This window comes from Triplophysa dalaica, chromosome 3 (assembly GCF_015846415.1).
Source record: "Triplophysa dalaica isolate WHDGS20190420 chromosome 3, ASM1584641v1, whole genome shotgun sequence".
NCBI classification, from domain to species: Eukaryota; Metazoa; Chordata; class Actinopteri; order Cypriniformes; family Nemacheilidae; genus Triplophysa; species Triplophysa dalaica.
In genome coordinates, this window is record NC_079544.1 from 18729141 (window position 1) to 18747990 (window position 18850).

Sequence of the window (18850 nt, forward strand, 5' to 3'; positions counted from 1 at the left end):
TAATATTCTTTTTACACCCACACTGTTTTTACTTTTTTCACAAAAAAATCCCAGCTGTAAATGTTCATTTAAATTCTGCTGGCAATTTTTGACAAAACAAAGAGATAGGCTGAAACAAAGCTTTTCTCACAGAACAATTTTTCCAACATCCCTCATCCACAGGTTCTGTTTGCGTCGTTATTTTTCTTTCTAGTATTTTTCCTAAATATTTTCTTTAATGAAACTTTAACACCATTTTGGTTTTAACACACTCTTTATTGAACCTGTAGCAGTGGAAAAGTCACATCCATGACTGTAAGGATCAGTGCAGCACCTGGCGACCTTTGAGAATGACACAGTGAATCATATAACTGTTGTTTGAAAATGTGTCATATTCAGTAGAATACTACAGTTTAAAACTCCAGTTTTCTAACTTACCTCTTTGTTTTGAGCAGTTTTATTGTTTCACTGTGCAATAACCTGAAAAAGATTAAAAAAATATTTTTTACCTACATTTTATCAAACGGTGATAAACTCAACCCGTCAGTTAAGACGTCCTTTTTTTCAACCATAGGTCGAAACAACCCAGCATATGCTTATTATATATTGTCCCTTTTTGACCCAACTTAAAAATAAACCAGCATTTTTGAGAGTAATGTTTATACAGTCATATATTTGTTTTATATCAATCATTAGATAACATTGGCCCCAACTTTGCTTTCTCTCTTTCTTATTCGTGTTTTTAGAGTATCTGTTTTACTTTTTAATATTAGGAAGACTAAGACTAAGACTAAGACACAAAGTTTGGTCAACCTTTTGTCAGGGGCGCCATCATCAAATCTTCCATGAGAAGACATTCCGTTTTCGATTTAAATTCGTCTATCACGTTATCTGGTATCTTTTCATCACGAGCTGCAATACAAGATGGAGAGATTTTATTTAACAGACAGAACTCACTCTTAAAACTCTCTGTGCTCTTTAACTATAACCACACCAGAAATAATGTTGAATAATTCACATGAAGATATAAATAATACTGACAAAATAACATAGTGCTGACTTCGTCGGCGTCATCTATCATCAATGTAACGATACATGAGGAGCAGTTTACCCACTTGCCATCCCAGATCACAGCAATGGCATCAAAATCTGCTCATATGTGAAATAAACAACGATAGAGTAGTGTTATGAATCAGATCCATGCAGCTCTGCCTGATGTTTTGTTTCTTGAATTACATCAATTCGTACCTTCTCTAAACAGTAATGGATCTGCCATAGAGTGAGCCCAGTAGTTCCAGGTTTTGGTCTGACACTCCTCTCCACTGCGATATCATTGAAAACAACATTTTCATATGCATGAAACACACATTGAAAATGTTACAACAACGAATAGGCCAATGTTTCTCTGTTTACACTGACCTGCGCCAACTTTCGGTCACTATCAGGGTGGAGTTTGCACCTTTCTGAATGTCAAGAACCGAGCTGTCAGTGTCCTTGAAGGACTTTATACCATCTTCATCCCATGCAGCGGCTGCCACAAAATGCCAAGAACCCATATACTGCAAAAAAAGTAAAAATTACTTTTTAATAAACACTGGAAAAAGAAAGAAAAATGTATATATATATGAAACAAACCTACAAGGTAAAACATCTGACTTGATAATAAATGACTTACGTGTCTTAAAAAAGTAACATGTTATTTCAAACATTACCTTCAAAATTTGTTGTAAGAGAAGGAACAGTAAAATACAACATTCAGTTTAAGCCCCAGCTGTCACCACAACCAAAATTCATTAATCTACAGAACTTTTATTAATGAATTAAAGACATTTGACAATTAGACAAAGAAAGGATGTTTATCTGATCTTTTTATTTGCATGGCTAAGTCAGGTATTTGCTATATCATTGTGGGCAGATTTAATAAAGAGACACACAAATGTCATATAAGGGGATGTTACTCCTGAAGATAAACTGTAAAACCAGCATAAATATGGCTCCTACCTGATCAGTGTTTATGACAGAGGTGGAGAGAGGAGCTGGAGGAAGACACGGTACCATACCCTGCATCCCTGCATATAACAAACCCACTGCTGTTCCAAAGAGACCCCATATTATGTCAATCATATCTGCGTCAATGAGATAACCGGTGGCTAGACTGACTTTTTCAGAATGACAGATGATCTGACAGAGATTTTTTTTAAATAGTGAACTGTTAACCACCTGCAGGTTGTTAGCCTCTTTTCTATTTGTTATATATTCTTCAATGGTTCGTTGTGTATTTGTCAGGGCAATGTGCAAATCAGCAGACTCCAATACTTTGCCCTGTTCCATCCTCCCACGCACCCTCCAGAAAAACACATGAATTTAGGTTCTCACCATGTACACAGTTGTTTTTATGAAACAATTTGCTATTTGCTTATTGTGGTCAATTGCACAAATGTGGCCTTTAGATCAATTTATGCAATTTCTTTTTGGTACACAACATTCTGTCATTCTCTATGAGTGAACATCTCCAGAGTTACTTAAAGTCATCTTATTAACTGGGGACATTATTCTTACCAGAGGTGTCAAGTAATGAAGTACAAATACTTCGTTACCTTACTTAAGTAGAAATTTTGGATATCTACTTAACTGGGGTAACTATTCTTCAGCTGACTTTTTACTTGTACTTCCTACATTTTCACGGAATTATCTCCTTTCTTCTCCTTACATTTTAAAAATAGCCTCGTTACTCCTTTTTCATTTCGGCTTATTTTCATTCTGGCTTGTCATCAAATTCAAGAGTGAATTTTGATTGTGGTTGGATGAGAGTATAAACATATACCATTCCGACGTCCTATTGGTTTGTACGCAAAAAATACTCATTTCGAGTGTATGGAGCCAAAATAGGGTCATATATATTTGCAACAGAAAAAAAATATTTGCAAACAAAACATAAGTTTTGCAAATAAAAATAGGGTATTAAGCAAAAAATTTACCTCTCCGCAAGTAAAACTTAAGAATCTTAAAAAGAAAAGTAAAGCACAGAGAGAAAAAATCAGCAAAGTAAAAATTCAGCATCAATAATTTTGCAACACATCTTTTCCTTTGCATTGCTCCTTTAAATCCAAGTTTCAGCCAATCGCTCCCTTGCGACACTGTTTGCTCTTTTGTCTGAGCTTGTATTATTGCTATGTGCACTATGTGACCCTGGACAACAATTTCCTTTTTTGAAAATTAAGATTTTTACATTGTATGGAAGCTGAATTAATAAGATTTCTATGGATGTCGGAGTTGTTAGAATAAGCCATTATCTGTCTGAGATAAAACCGGGTAAAACTCTATCTAAACTCAAAAACTATTTTGTAGGAGTGCAAAAATAATTAAATATTGAACAAATTGCCTTTGACGTTGTTAATCTGGGCCACTGTGGCAGGCCATCCACTCAGAAAAATAAAGTTTTTATATATTTATGGTAGGACATTTACAAAATATCTTCATGGAACATGATCCTTACTAAATATCCTAATGATTTTTTTTCATAAAAGAAAAAATAGATAATTTTTACCAATACAATGTTTTTTTGTCTTATATAAAAATTGATCCCGTGCTACTTAAGACTGGTTTTGTGATCCAGGGTCACATATTTGTAGATTAATTGTCCAAAGCTATAGTTTTTGTTATTATCAGTCGATTATTGACAATAATGTAGTGACATAGAAACGTACTTATAATGGTAAATTTGCAATGTTCGCTATGGCTGGGGACATGCCATGGTTTGCTTGCTAGCAGTAGGCTATGATTCAACGTTGCAAACTTATTCATTCATCGAAGTCTCTTCTGAATGGAGACATTTAAATGTACAAAAACCGCAACATGAAGCGTTTGTAAAATACCTTTTATTACGCTGTACGAATGACGTAGATGCGCCATCTAGCGGCTGTGTGTGGTAGTCACTTGAGAGCACTGTATTCATTACATTTTGTGTTCAATTATTGTTCGATGATTACAATTACACTAATTACAATTCAATTTAAAGTATGCCTAATATAAACTATTCAAGGGGTGCTATTTGTTATTGCCATCTTCTTTGATGATGTGCAAGATATTTGCATAAAGCATCAACCTATTTTATTCAATATTGTTTAGGTGACTGTTAAACTAATAAATATTTGAACTGATATTTCCGAAATTTACTGTCAGAATTTGGTAATTTAAACAGTTCGGTTTTGTGTTAAAGTTGTCTGTTTTTAATCATCTAACATTTAACTACTAAAATTAATGACTATTTTGGGGGGGATTGGGCGAAGATGCATGCAGTCTTCCTTATTTTTTTTCTGGGCTGATCACATGCCTAATGAAACACAAGTTAATGCTCAGTAGTACACACATATGTTTCCTTAATGTATTTGGATTGTACTAAAATGTGTTTATTTCAATGGGAATGTATGCGGCTGAAGCAGGTAGCCTAGTGCAACCCACATTTTTCAACATTATAATATAAAATTATAGCCATGGCCTTTAGAAAAATGTGTTTTGAGGAGGTGGGGTAGTGCACAATAGGCCCCTGTGGTGCAGCCAAAGCTTTTGTCCTTAATGGCATTTCTTTTCCTTACATTACTTTTACTTTTATACTTTAAGTAGTTTTGTAACCAGTAGCCTACTTTTACACTTTTGCTTGAGTAAAAAGGTTGAGTTGATACTTCAACTTCTACAGAAGTCTTTTTTAACCCTTCTACTTGAGTAATGAATGTGAATAGTTTTGACGCCTCTGGTTCTTACAACTGTACAGATGCCTGCTACAATAATGAAATAGAATCATTAAAAGAATTGCATATTTGTAAAACAATCTGTGACATGTGACATTATTGTAAACCGTTCACGAAATGTAAATTTACTTTCAGAGAACAGAATCAGACTTCAGTAAATAATAAGGGACTACATTAGTAAATTATTATGTGATTAAAATATGATTATGTACATTATTATTATGTGCTTTTGTAGGCATTTATTACACAATGCAAAATACAGTATACTAGAAACAATCTGGTGTGATTTCGTGATGTCTACAGAATCAGATAACACTACTGACATCTACTGGAGAGTTTAATAATGCAAAATTATCGAATTTATTTTAGTAATGCCATATTTTTTTATTAATAAACATGTTACAATTTTTTAAGAGAAAGCATGTGTAAAGCTCTATTGAGGCAACAACATGCAACATTTATGAAATAGTGCAGCGTTTATAGTAAATATCTTATCAATGTGCGTCATTTTCTCTTTAAAATGTATGTACCCTCATAATCTTCAATTAAAATCTGAAAATGCACTTTGACCTGAAATGACTGTCCATCTCAAATGACGTAAATGAGACGGCTGGTCGGATTATCCGTCAACTCCTCCCCTTCACCTGTCAATCTGCTGCCAGTTTCAAATCAAAATCAATGCAACAGTTGTTTTTACACATCCAATCAATTTCGCAGTGAAAAACGCAAGCCACGCCCAGTAATTTTCTCCTTTGAAATTGTTTTTAATTCACTACAGTGAGTCACACTGAAGACCTCCTGAAGCAACTGGAGCAGATTGAAGAAGTAAAGAGGAGTGTTCACAGATGATCACATCCATTTTCTACAGGTACACACAAACCTGAAAAACTGAATCAACGTCTTTGTGTTACAGACATTTATTTATTGACTAACTTTAAAATAGTGAACCCCATAATAAGTTTGCTTGAATTGTTGTCCGTAAATTGGTTTAGTTAAAGAAATGCTAAAAATTGTTTGTGAAGGATTTAGTCCATAATTAAAAATGACAATTGTTTAACAATGTTTTGAATTAGTATTTTTATTTGACTTAAAAAGGTAAAGTTTTACAGCCATATAGACTATTGGGACACGCCTGTTATGTTGATCTCACTAAACACAGCTTTAGTACTTTTATCTGCGAACATTCATGTAAATGTAATAGATTTCGCTGTTGTCCATATTTTGTTTGGAGAGTGCCCAGTCTCTCCCTAATTCGCTTTGATATCTCGAGCCACGCTATTCATCCTTACACTACAATTTGATGGTGTATGAAAATCTGTGTCTCAGCTGAAAGAAAAACTGGAAAATGTTCTTAAAGGAGAGCAAAACAGGCTGTACAGTGAAGGTAAGGTGTTGATCTGTCTTTCTCAGAAATGTATTGAGCAAAATGTGAACATATAGTATGATAAACCTGTATGAAGATTAAATATTCTTACCCTGAATGTGTTCATCTGTTTCACGGAATCATTGCCATCTAGATTTCACATACGGGGGAAAGTTGTAAATGTCTTGTAAATGAATATGCAAACAGCAACAATAACTTTTACAAGATAAGTTTAATACATTTTAAACAAATGATTTGTTTCATTGAATACACAGTGATGTTTATGTGTTTTGTCTCAGGCTTCCATAAATCTGGACGAACGGAACACATTGGTGACTTATTCAAAGACACACCAGAATTTTGTTATTCATCCAGACAGATTTTATCATTATGATCAGGTGTTGTGTAGTGAGAGAGAGAGAAAGAGGATGCGATTACTGAGAGGTGGGAGATTAAAAAAAGTGTTAGTTTGGAGGTAACAAACCATCTTGGTCTTTGAACTGCTCCTCCAACTTGTTCTCTTACAATAACAATAAAATGGAACTCCCCAATGTGTCTGAGTCTTCAAGAATAGGGGTGCATGTAGATTACATTGGAGGATCTCTGTCCTTCTACAGCTGCTCTAACAGACCCTCTCTAAGAATCCACCCCAGGCCCCCTCGTGGCTACGCTAGACAGAATAAACTATTTGGCCTTTAGAATAAACTTTTTTGGCTTGATAGTGATAAAACAAATTTCTTTAGCAATGGCACTAGCCAGACTTTCCTGTTTTTAAGAGATTCGTCCAGGTGTCCATAAAGTACTTTTAAAACCGAGGATATGCAGTTGCAGCTGTTAGGCTCATGTTGCAATGTCTCTTTGCATTGAAAATAATTTCACACACCTGCTGCAGGATCCTATACTGTAGCTGGTTTAGTTTTTTTTTTCTACTTTTTGACATAATGTTTACATAAATGCAAAATTGGTTTGAAGAAGAAAAAGTGGCTCTGTAATTGTTGATTAAATCTTATGTGTATATGTTTTCTTCATTCTTGCTGTGATTCCTAATAGGATTACAGCTCTTAGTTATTGTCACTGAAATCTGCAAGTAATTATTGCAAAGAAAAATTCAAAATGTTTGTTCTTCGTACTTCGTAAAATTCTACATTGCATGGTTAGGGTCTCTATGTGCTGAAGTGACAACAGGTACACTGGAGAGGCAACAACAAGTGTGGTCTGGGGAGGATCATTCTCAGAGGGTGCATGATAATGCCCAACCTCATGTGGCCAGTCTGTAGGCAGTTTCTGGATGATGAAGGCATTAATGACATTGACTGGCCCTTACGTTGGCAGACCTAAATTCATTTGAGAGCCACTGGGATCTCACGTATCCGAAGAGGCCAAGTATCACCATAGACTAGGAGCTCTCTAATGCTTTGATCCAAGGCTGGGAGGAGATCCCACAGGACACCATGTGTAATCTCATCAGGAGTATTTCCAGACGTTGGGAGTTCATACAGGCATGTAGGGCCATGCACATAACTGACTAACATCATGAGTTACTGATGAAATTCAAACAAAATAAATCATCCAGTATTTCCATTTTTTACAGTGATTTCACTGTAATTCCTGCCCTGAATGAGTTTATGATTTTGGCTTTCATCTACCATTGTCACATTATTTTGTACTCACAAGATTATACAAAGGATATAAGTTTAGTTGTAACCTTGATATTTTGTTCATTGAGACCTAATACAGTGTGATTTAGGTATTCCTTTAATTTTTTTGAGCGGTGTATTTTGCAAACCCCTCAATACAGGCTAAATTACCACACTATATCTAAGTGTTTTTTTCCCAAAGCTGTATGCATTTTTTGTTGGGTTGAACACAAAGGTATTTGGAAGAAGGTTAGCAAGATTTCTGGGGCACCATTGACTATCATAATAAAAAGAATGTATCTGTTTTCTGTTGTTCTTTCAGACACGAAGGAAAACATTTTGAAGAATTTAGAAAACAAACAGTTCTGGGGCACCTTGACAACCACTCTCAGTTGCAAACATTCTTCCAAATATATTTGTGTTGAACAGATCAAAGAAATTTATACAGGAGTAAATCATGACAGAATTTTTATTTTTAGGTGTATTATCCATTTAATTCAAACAATACCCAACCCTTCTTTCAACTTTAACTTTGCGATTCTTTAGAACATGATTATTAACATGGCTCCAGGTAATCTCAGCTGGGTTGATAGCCAGTTCATTTATAAGTAGTATTTAGTTAAGTTATCAAGTAACAAACACTTTCCGTAAAGGCAGTTGTTTTGTCCAACATTTATTTTTGTTAATTAAAACTGACAGAGTTAGTGTTTCTCCTAAAACTGCAAATATAAATGTAAAATCTAATTACATCTAATTTAGATTACACTAAACTCATTAAAATAACCACACATTACCCTGTACATCAAGTACATCTTTAAGTGCAATCGCATATTTCCTTTTGAACATGTCAAGTTGATGTCTGTGCACGTGCCCTTAGGAATCTTAAAGTGATAACTCACCCAAACTCATTATTTTGTCATCTATTTATCACCATGTCAATCAAAACCTGAACATGACTCTTTTCAACTGCAGAACACAAAATAAAATATTTTGAGAAATGTCTCGGAGTTTTGAGTCCATAAAATGTTCGTCAGTGAGGGCTAGTGTTGTTTGGTTACCACATTCTTCAGAATATCTTTTGTGTTCAACAGAAGAAAGTAAGTCTTACATGTAAGTCTTACAAGGAGGCTTAGTAATGATCAAGTCATTTTTATCTTTGGGTGAACAATCCCTTTAATGTGAGTTTTGGCTCACATAGATGTTTTAACCCACATTTATTGGCTTCCATAAGCAGGTTTTAGTAAATACTGAACAGAAAGATTCTCATGGGTACATAAAGTCAATAAGCTTCCCAGGTTTTTGTGTTTCATGTCGTAAAACAACTAAAATGTATATAAATATAAAAAAAGTAAATAGACAAATATGGCGATTCTCTCGGTTTGTGTAAAAGTCAAGGCAGTGATTCTTGCTGAGTGTGTGATGGTACATGTGAGAGTGTGTGTAAGTCGGGATGGTGTTTTTTGGTGTGTATGCGCAGGTACTGCTTTCCTGCGAAGCGTTTCCCACAGCGTGTGCACTCGTACGGTCTCTCCCCTGTATGCACAGTCTGGTGAGCCGTGAGATGGCCAGATTGAGTAAAACGCTTCCCGCACTGCTCACAGCGATACGGCCGCTCCCCCGTGTGAATGCGCATGTGTGTGTCCAAACTCTGCGACGTTGTGAAACTCTTCCCGCAAATCGAGCAGATGAAGTGTCTCTTGTTGGCTCCGCCTACCTGCAAAGTGCCCAGTCGCCCATATAGACTAAGTCCTGGGACGTGCCCCAGGGCGACCAGCCTCTGTTTAGCAAACAAAGAGGAACCATGGGATACAAGTGGATCTGACCCACCGAGCCTCTGCGGAGAGGTCTGTGAGTGCACGAGTGTGTTACGGACAGAGTGAGCGGCCCAGTCGGAGACCAGATCCAGATCTGGCTTCACGCACAAATCTTCCTGAAATACTCGAAGATGGGAGGCATGTGTCTCCGACATGGTTTGCGAGAGGGAGAAGGAAGCATCATCCGAAACCGTCAAATCGACACTGGAGTGCTGGGACTCGTCGGCACCTGAGTGTGTGTCTGCGAATACTAGTGTATGAGAGCGAGAGTCTTGCTCAGGGGAGTGTAAAAGTGTGTGACAGTGCGGGTCGTGCATGGGGGAGTGTGCAAGCATGTGGGAATCCTGCCCTGAAATTTCAGACACTTCTGGTTTGGGAGAGTCGTGAGTTACTGCAGAGGCACTTTCACCATCATCACCATCATCATCATCCTCGTCTTCATCTGTTGAGAAACATATAAACAAAAGCTGTTTTGCCACAGTCCATGGTGCGACATAAAACAATTACCAGATTTTCCTAAATTTCGCACCTCCGAGGGGTGTCTGCTCTAGACCTTCCTGTTTGATCTGAATCAGATCTCCTTCCTCGCGAGACTGAAAAACAAAACATCAACAGAAAACAAGCACGAGCTTCATTTTAAAGAAACATCAATATCATCGCTATACACACTTTTCAAAACATAATCTCACCTCCGCTGAGGCACCCCGGCTGGTGGATTCTCCTCCGGACGTTTGTCTGCTCACTGGCACTTCGCGAGCGTTGCTGTCACACCGAGCGTCCCGAACTGATGCGTTCTCGTCACAGAAGCTCCGCGCTGCAACGATAGACTCTATGAGCTGGAGTTTCCGTCGGAGCTCCTCGTTTTCTTTCTGGTGGCGCGAGATCTCGAGGTGTAAAACGGCGTAGCCGTCGTCCACCAGCTCGCAGATCTCTGCCACCGCCGCGCGCGTCAGCGTCTCCATGATGGTCGCGAGCTGCGTGTGAAACGCCCGGTAATTCGCCATCCTCTGCGCTCGGGCCGTCTGCAGGTCCGCGGGCAATTGTGTGCGTTTCAAATGAATTTAGAGTGCAGTGACGATTACTTCCGTTGGCCGTAACGCGTTGTTTTCCTCTAATGTTTTGATGTGCAGTCTGAAATAGTGTAAAACGCTCGGAGACTGTTGCTATAGTGGAGGCTGAGATTGTTTCCGGGAGATTCGCTTAGATGCTGTGTCAAAATAAAAGTCCTGACTCTTCAGACCGTAATATACACTATTATGTGCTCTCTTGAGTTAAACAAGGTGGAAAAACATTATTGCTAATATGATCAAGTTAATTTCTCATTCCACACTGATCCATACTAAAAAAATCACAACTCTCACGTCAACACCCATATACAGCTTTACAGGCCAACTTTGCCCTTTAAAAAAGCCAGACGGTATTGTTCACCAAGAAATGAATCATTCATCACCATGTTGTTTCGTCTGTAGAAAATGTCTAAAGGCATTTCTCAAAATAACATTTTGTGTCCCACAGAAGATAAGTCATAGGTTTTGAAGTATGAATACATGACATACTGGTTATTTTGGGGCCATCTATCGCTTTCAATTTTCAATACATTTAACTTTTTGTAACAAGTCACAAAAATCTTGGATCAGTGTACACAGACAAAAGATTATTGACACAAATTTAAGGCTCAATTATTTCAACGTTTTATTTAACTCCCGCTGCATACATTAGCTTGAGGTCCAAATTCATATTCATTTATGAAGTTTAAAATCATGATCGTGCACATGACTTTATCAACAGCTCCTCCAGAATAATACACAAGACTTGGGATGACAACGTACACGTAAATAACAAATCATTCTTTTCTGTTTACAGCTGTGTTACCTTCTGTATCAGAAACAATGACTAAAATATGGATTAGAACATTTTTTTATTAATAAAGGCATATAGGTCAGGTGTAAGACGTTCATACAGATATAATTGGTGAGCAAGGATGCTTTTATCTGCGACTGGTGGAACCAGATTTCCTCTTCCCAGAAAAAAGATGTTTAGGTTTGAGGTCAAACACATGTCGGTCAGATTCTCCCTTCTTGCCCTGTCTGTTCATTTCCTTCTGTGAGCCCTTCATCAAGACCTTCGCCTTCTTCAACATCTGTTGGAAAAAAAGAGGAGAGACTCAGTCTTGTAAATAGGTTCTGGATCAACTTTCTGCTACTTTGGTAAATATATTAATTTATTTTTATTTAGAATATTATAAATAGGCCTATACATATATTCTTGTTATGAAATGTTGTTTCTAATTCTTCATTTCATAGAGACATCTGAAGGTACCTTTGCATCTCTGACTCCTGATTGGTCCCTTGGTGGTCTTGAGGCACTCTGACTGCGGGTGCGTGATGTCGGTGGGGCTGACAATTCCCTCTTTCTTTTCCGCACTAGAGAGCGTGACCTCTGAGCATAGTGACTCTACAGGTAGGTAAGATTAACACAATCATGGTAAATTAACAAAGGAAAATTAACACATTTAACATGTATGATATGAAAACAGTCACACTAAAAGCGTAAAGTATACATGATGCTTACGTCATCTTTATCTGTCATGTCCAAACCCAGATCAGACATATCCTTCTCCAGAGTCCCTCTTTCCACCTGCATCCACATAGATTAATACAGTCATTTATTTATTTAGCCAGCGGAATATTGTACAGTTTGGTTATTTAACAAGCATAACGTGTGATTGTGACATTTAGGCATTTTGGAGATTAATTCAAATGCACTTTTCATGTTTTTTTTTCAAACAAATAACCAAGGCATAACAACTCAATACAAAAAAAACGAACTGCTATCGATTTAACACAAATCAAAATAGCAAGGCAAACCTTTTTGGCTGTGCGGGGCAGTCTGGGTCCTTTTGTATTTTTTTCTCTGGATTCGAGAATCTTCAGTTTACGCTTCTCTCGAATCTGACTGGCCAGTTGTCGAATCTCCTGCATCTCTTCATCCTCACTCTCCTCTTCCTCCGAGTCATACTCCCCGGCCTTCTCGCGCAGTTCCTCTTCCTGTTCCAAGTGTTCCAGCCTCTGAAAACAAGATGGAAAATGAGAGCGAAAAGAATCAGAAGACATTTTAAATGTGACATGATGAAGTCTGATGTAGCAATGTTTAATTGCGATTCTCACCTTCATGATCTCTGGATCGATGTAATCGGCGATATTATGTCCCTCCCAGATCTCAGGAATCCTATCCTGCTTTTCATCCGGATTCATCAAATCCCAGTATTCTAATAACACACAGATGGCCTGTCAGACTTGACCGAAGCATGCATATATTTCGAGTACATAAAAGTACGTGTGCGTGTGTCTCGTACTCTGCAAGTCCAACGTGTAGTCATCTCCCAGCTCAATTTCAAGGTCTCTCTCCAGCTTGCGTTTAGGAGCATCTGTCTCCATTGCTTTCCTTCGGATCAGTGCCCCATCTGGAATAAACGGAGGTCTTTCCTACAACACAATCGACAAATTCACATTAAAACCTACATACACATCTGAGATTTGTTATGACATTTGTGACCGTTACTATACCTTATGATCTCTTTTGGATGGCACTGCCAGGTGGAGTCTGTTCAGAACATCATGGACCTTCTTGCCCTTCATCTTTGTGTTCACACGGTGTGCCAACAGCTGATCACAAGCCTGTAAATAAACACAGAAGTTGTAATTTCAGTGTGGTTCACCAGACCTTTAAAGGTATAGTTCACCCAAAAATGAAAATGATGTCCATAATAACTCGCTCTCTAGTTGTTCCAAACCTGTATTACATGTAATTTCTTTGTTTGGTTGAACAAAGAGAAAGATATTTGGACGAATGCAATGAGTTCTTGGACCCCATTGACTACCATACTTGAAAAAATTACACTGTTAGTCAAAAGTGTCACAGAAATATTTTCAGTTCTAAATTCTTCAAAATATCTTCGTGTTCAACAGAACATAGAATTAAAACCAGATTTAGAACAACTCGAAGGCGAGTAAATGATGACAGATTTTTTGGGGGGTGATCTATCCCTTTAAGTTTTATTGCTTGTTGCACCACAACTGGTTAGGACACAATGTTAAACACTTGGTGAATAAAGCTCAAAGAGTGCGCTAGGAAGGGAAAGTGATAGGCTGCTCTTACCTCAGTCTTCACATTCATCACTCCCTCTTCTGTCAGAGAGCTAGTCTCGATCACTGTGATCCCATCAGCAATGAGGTCCTCAATGATTTTCTATATACACACAGGGACCAGAATTAATGTCATTCAAGAATGATTCCAGATGTTTCTAAATGTGATAGTGCTCACAATTGAATGCCTGGTTGCTTTTAAAACGGTTTTAAATTTCTTGCATATATTACCAATAACAAAAGTATGTAAAACATAATCTCACTCACCTGATTCTCTTCAGATAGTTCGCTGATCTTCCTCACGTCACACTTATTGGCCATCACGATCAGAGGCTGCATAACATGCAAACAATGATCACTGCTGTTTCCTAACATTGGCTCTATTTTATTCAGATGTATTTATTGTGTGTTTGTGTACCTTGTTGGCAAACAGCGGTCTTATACTGTTGAACAGTTCTAACTGTTGGGAAAGAGTGTGTCCGCACTGCTCAGACAGATCCATGACGTAGAGCACGGCGGCACGCAGGTGAGCCAGAGCTGTGATGGCCTGCATTTCTATAGTATTCCTTTCTTCCAAAGGATGATCCAGAATTCCAGGAGTGTCAACAACCTACACATACACTGACAGATCAGCAGGAGCCACGACAAGAAAACTATTCCTAAAAGAAACTCTGGTATAAAATGTTCAACGTTTACAAACCCAATAATATGATTTTAATAAAAGATATTCATAATGCAAATCAGACTCACCTGCCAACGCAGGTATTTGTAATCCATGTGACCCACGAATAACGATTTGGTGGTGAAGGCATATGGCTGAACATCCACGTCAGCACGGGTTACCTGCACACAGCCCAATAACACTAAACATTTAAATCCGCACATGTAAACACTTTGTGTGTGTGTTTGTGTAAGGTTTAACATAGGGCCGGGCAATAAAACGATATCGATATTTATCGACGGTACATCATTGTCGATATCAATATAAAAAAATGTTTGATATAGCGCTCCATAATTTCCTTAAAATGTGCGCGCCCGTGACGTCCGAAGATCTTAAACAGCCTATAGGATGTTTTGTTACATGAGCGTGCTACGATTGACAAGCAAACAACCAATAAGATCTAATTTGCCGGGTTGCGTTAGTCTCAGTTTGGTTGCGTCATTGCCATGTTGACATTAGAACACATGCAAGATGAGTGCCGTGCCTGCCGTCAGCATGGAAATTGTGGAAACATCTAAACCGCTGCCACCCTTTGGAATAAACATGTCGCCCATCTACCTCAAGTCAACAAGCAGTCCACGATGGAGAGGTACTCAGTAACAATGCCATATGATAAATCTTAAAAGCCATATAATGACATTACCCATACAATAGCGTACTTCATTGCAAAAGAAATGCTGCCGTTCAGCATGGTGGAGAAGTCAGGCTTTTGTTTACTGTTATAAAGGTTTGTTGGTTTTACTTATTACAGATGCTGTTGTTGATCTACCTCAAAGTTTGCCTTGATTGTTCCATGTTTAAATTAAATTGAAGTGAACACATTTTGTAACATTTTAAGTTCAAATTTCAATTTTGTTTAAACTTTTATCTTTATATAAGTAGAGTAAGACATAAAGAAGATATTTTGTTAAAAACACTGTTTTAGATTTTTAACTGCGAAAACTAATTTTATTTGCTGTATGCCTTAATAATGTGGGTCAGTTAAAATACAGTAGTTAAATACAAACTGTTCTACTTGTCATTTTTCCTTAAAAAAAAAAAGGTAAATAATTATCGATATCGAACGATATGAAGCATCATATCGTTGATATATTTTTTAGCCATATCGCCCAGCCCTAGTTTAACATAAACAAACCTTGTTGATAAAGCTGGACTTGCCCACATTTGGGTATCCACATAGAAGGAGGGTTCTGGTGTTCGGGTCAATAGTGGGTAAACGGGACAAATGCTGCCGGACTGTGAGAAAACAAACATTTATGTGTCCATATACTTTAAAAGCACATCTGAACAACTGTGTCAGGGTTTATAAGCATACGCACCTTGTTCCAAATACTCCAGGCTCTGTTTCTGTCTTTTTAAGATGGTGCACATGCGACCCAGCGCTGCCCGTTTTAGTTGTTTGCAGCGATACAGCGAGTCTCCGTATTTCATCAGGCGCACATAATCTTTAGCAACACTACACAGACACACATAGAACTTAAGTTAAACATCTTTAGATCATTCTTAGAGACAAAATGTAAATGTATAACCCCATACTATTGCGGTCACAATGCTTGTGGATTCAAAAAACAATTAATACAAAAAGTGCACAACGAGGTAGAGAAACGCGACAGGCTGACTCACTTGTCAATCAGGTTCTTGGCGATGTTGATCTGACCCAAAGCCAGTTTATAATGATCTTTATCATATAAGACATTCATCAGGTCCGCATAGAAGGGATGGATGTCCTGTGAAAGAATTAAAAACATTTTTGTGTTGAAAATTGAATGATTAAAAAGCATCAGCGTTTCTTTCACTTGTGTTGTGAATTCTGTGGAGGACTTACATCCAGTTTGGGGAAGTCTGTGAGGATCTGAGACAGCCGATCATGGTAGTTCTGCTGGGTAAATTTCACTTTGCGCATATAGAAATGTCTTATTCTGTGAATTTGATAGTGCTTGTGTACGACAGTGGGAGTTTTACGTTGCGTTTTGGATAAAGTCAAATCTATGAAGTCCTGCAGAAAAGGAACAAAAACATTTGATATAATTTATGTTAAAGTTTTACAATATGATATAATGTTTATACAATTTTGGGGATCAAGAATTGTCAACACACTTGTCACAGACATACATAGTATTACCATGCATGTATGTATACCATTTCATTTCCATGGAGAAGACAAAAACCCAAATGGTTTTCATTTCTTTTTTTCCATTATGAACCAGCTATTTACCAGTAAAATGTCATTTATGTATTTTTATGTTTGGGTCTTATTCCTGTAGGCCTTAATCAACAGTGCCCAACACATACCTATGTGATCATTATTTTCCATTAAAATTAATACAATTCCAGTTATAACCATAACATCCATTAGAATTTCTGTGAAGGTTTCTATGTTATTACATTCGTTTTTTTTCATAAGTTTTACACTATCGCAGAATGTTGTCGGTAATTAAACACAGAAAGTTAAAGGCTCAACACCGAATGCACGTGTACGACACACAAACTGTCAGTGTGCGTAATTTACGAAACCTCGAGCGACATCGTTTCTAACATTTAATCACACATAACGTTACGTGAACCAAAAGGCAAGGTAAACTTCCTACCTTAGCGGTGGGAACCACCATAATCTTTTTAAAGTTGTAGAGAGCCATGATTACGGCACACGAGACTGCTCAACAGAGCACGCGAAAGGACCGGAATACGCTGTAGCGGACGCGTGTAAAGACGAGAAGCCCACGCGGCAACGCACTGGCGCGATCACAGCGCCGCCTAGTGGAGGGCGGGACCAGGGCGCTTAATTATTCATTTAAATGTATGCATTTGGCTGACGCTTTTGTCCAAAGCGACTTACATTGTATTATCATATACATCTATATATACGTATTTGCAATCCCCTGGGATCGAACCCATAACATCGTGTTGTTAACGCAATGCTCTTACCGCTGAGCTACAGGAAAGCTATTCAGTGTCCTTAAACATATTTGAACATGGAATTATTTAATTAGATCTATGGAAGTATGCAAGTATCAAAGATAAAAAAAGTTTCTGCCAAAGGTTTTCACCATACTGACAGATGTAAGTTTTGGGGGGTTTAAATAGTCACTCATAGTCTCTTAAACTTTTTTAAATTGTGTTTTTAAAGCATTGCTTTTCATAGTCAGGCAAGTGAATTATCACATAACGGTAAGTGTTTTAAGAACATTTTTGGGTAACACTTTATAATAACTGCACGCTATGAATCATTAGTTAAGCATCAGTAAATAGTTAATTAATCATTTATGAAGCATTGGCCCCACATTAATAGACATTAGTAAGCAGTTTATAAATACAGCTATAAATGCTTTGTTCTTGATTTATAAGCATGTATATAATATGCTTAATAATCAAATGTTCATACTTTATTAAGGATGAATTCATCAGTTCTAAATTAAGGATAATATTACTTACAAACCAGTTAGTTAGGAGTTGTCAGTGGTTCATGAGATCATTTAGAAAGTGTAAGTAAATGATTAATAAACTCTTTGAATGTACATTTATACATCTTATTATTCTGACATATAGTAACAGTTACTTAATTTGTTAATTAATGCTTTTTTATCACACATTCCTGCTGTAATTCATGGTTAATTAAGGTAGTTATAAAACATTTACAAGTTGTCAGTTAACTATTTTTGTGAACTCATCTAAAGTGAGGACTATGTATCCCCTGTAAAGCATTTACAAATGAGAGTTAAAGGCTCAGTTATCTTCTAAACAGAAATAGGAAAAACACAACACAGAGGGATTCAGAACATAGAAATATGTATTTCAAGATGCAAAAGAAATTAAACTGTACAACTGTACATATCAATGAATATAAAACGATTTAATACAAAATAAAAAATAAACCTCTGCAAAATTAAAATTGAACAACCGAACATATAAATTAACATTAAATGAATTGATATTAAATGAAAAATAAAGTTCTGAAAAAAATTAATTCCTGCACACCTCCAGAAAAGATATAACTGTGAAGTGATATGCAACTCTCATTTGTAAATGCTTTACAAGGCATACATAGTCCTCACTTTAGATGAGCTCACAAAAAATAGTTATCTAACAACTAGTAAATGTTTTATAACTACCTTAAATAATCATGAATTACAGCAGGAATGTGTGTTAAAAAAGCATTTATTAACAAATTAAGTAACTGTTACTATATGTCAGAATAATAAAATGTATAAATGTACATTCAAAGACTTTATTAATCATTTACTTACACTTTCTAAATGATCTCATGAACCAGTGACAATTCCTAACTAACTGGTTTGTAAGTAAAGTAATCCTTAATTTAGAAATGATGAATTCATCCTTAATAAAGTATGAAAATTTGATTATTAAGCATATTATATACATGCTTATAAATCAAGAACAAAGCATTTATAGCTGTATTTATAAACTGCTTACTAATGTCTATTA

General features: G+C 36.9%; 3 protein-coding genes across 3 annotated transcripts; all 3 read right to left on the reverse strand.

Moving 5' to 3' along the window:
• Nucleotides 1-234: 234 nt before the first annotated feature.
• On the reverse strand, nt 235-2310 carry apom (apolipoprotein M). Its single transcript, XM_056742515.1, has 7 exons — nt 1981-2310; nt 1399-1538; nt 1228-1301; nt 1021-1128; nt 793-891; nt 418-459; nt 235-321 (listed from the first exon to the last, which is right to left on the reverse strand). The coding sequence occupies exons 1-6, from the start codon at nt 2308-2310 to the stop codon at nt 437-439; spliced, it is 774 nt and encodes a 257-aa protein (XP_056598493.1). The 3' UTR covers nt 235-321; nt 418-436.
• A 5913-nt stretch (nt 2311-8223) lies between these two features.
• Nucleotides 8224-10725, reverse strand: si:dkey-7l6.3 (zinc finger and SCAN domain-containing protein 12). The gene is made up of 3 exons (XM_056743688.1): nt 10231-10725; nt 10071-10134; nt 8224-9983 (listed from the first exon to the last, which is right to left on the reverse strand). Exons 1-3 carry the CDS (start codon nt 10543-10545, stop codon nt 9118-9120), a joined length of 1245 nt encoding a protein of 414 aa, XP_056599666.1. The 5' UTR covers nt 10546-10725; the 3' UTR covers nt 8224-9117.
• A 483-nt stretch (nt 10726-11208) lies between these two features.
• gtpbp4 (GTP binding protein 4) lies at nt 11209-17101 on the reverse strand. Its single transcript, XM_056743359.1, has 16 exons — nt 16996-17101; nt 16233-16403; nt 16031-16134; nt 15727-15863; nt 15543-15643; nt 14437-14529; nt 14105-14296; nt 13954-14019; nt 13700-13789; nt 13108-13218; nt 12897-13026; nt 12709-12809; nt 12409-12609; nt 12113-12178; nt 11861-11995; nt 11209-11681 (listed from the first exon to the last, which is right to left on the reverse strand). Exons 1-16 carry the CDS (start codon nt 17041-17043, stop codon nt 11529-11531), a joined length of 1899 nt encoding a protein of 632 aa, XP_056599337.1. The 5' UTR covers nt 17044-17101; the 3' UTR covers nt 11209-11528.
• Between the last annotated feature and the right edge of the window lie 1749 nt (nt 17102-18850).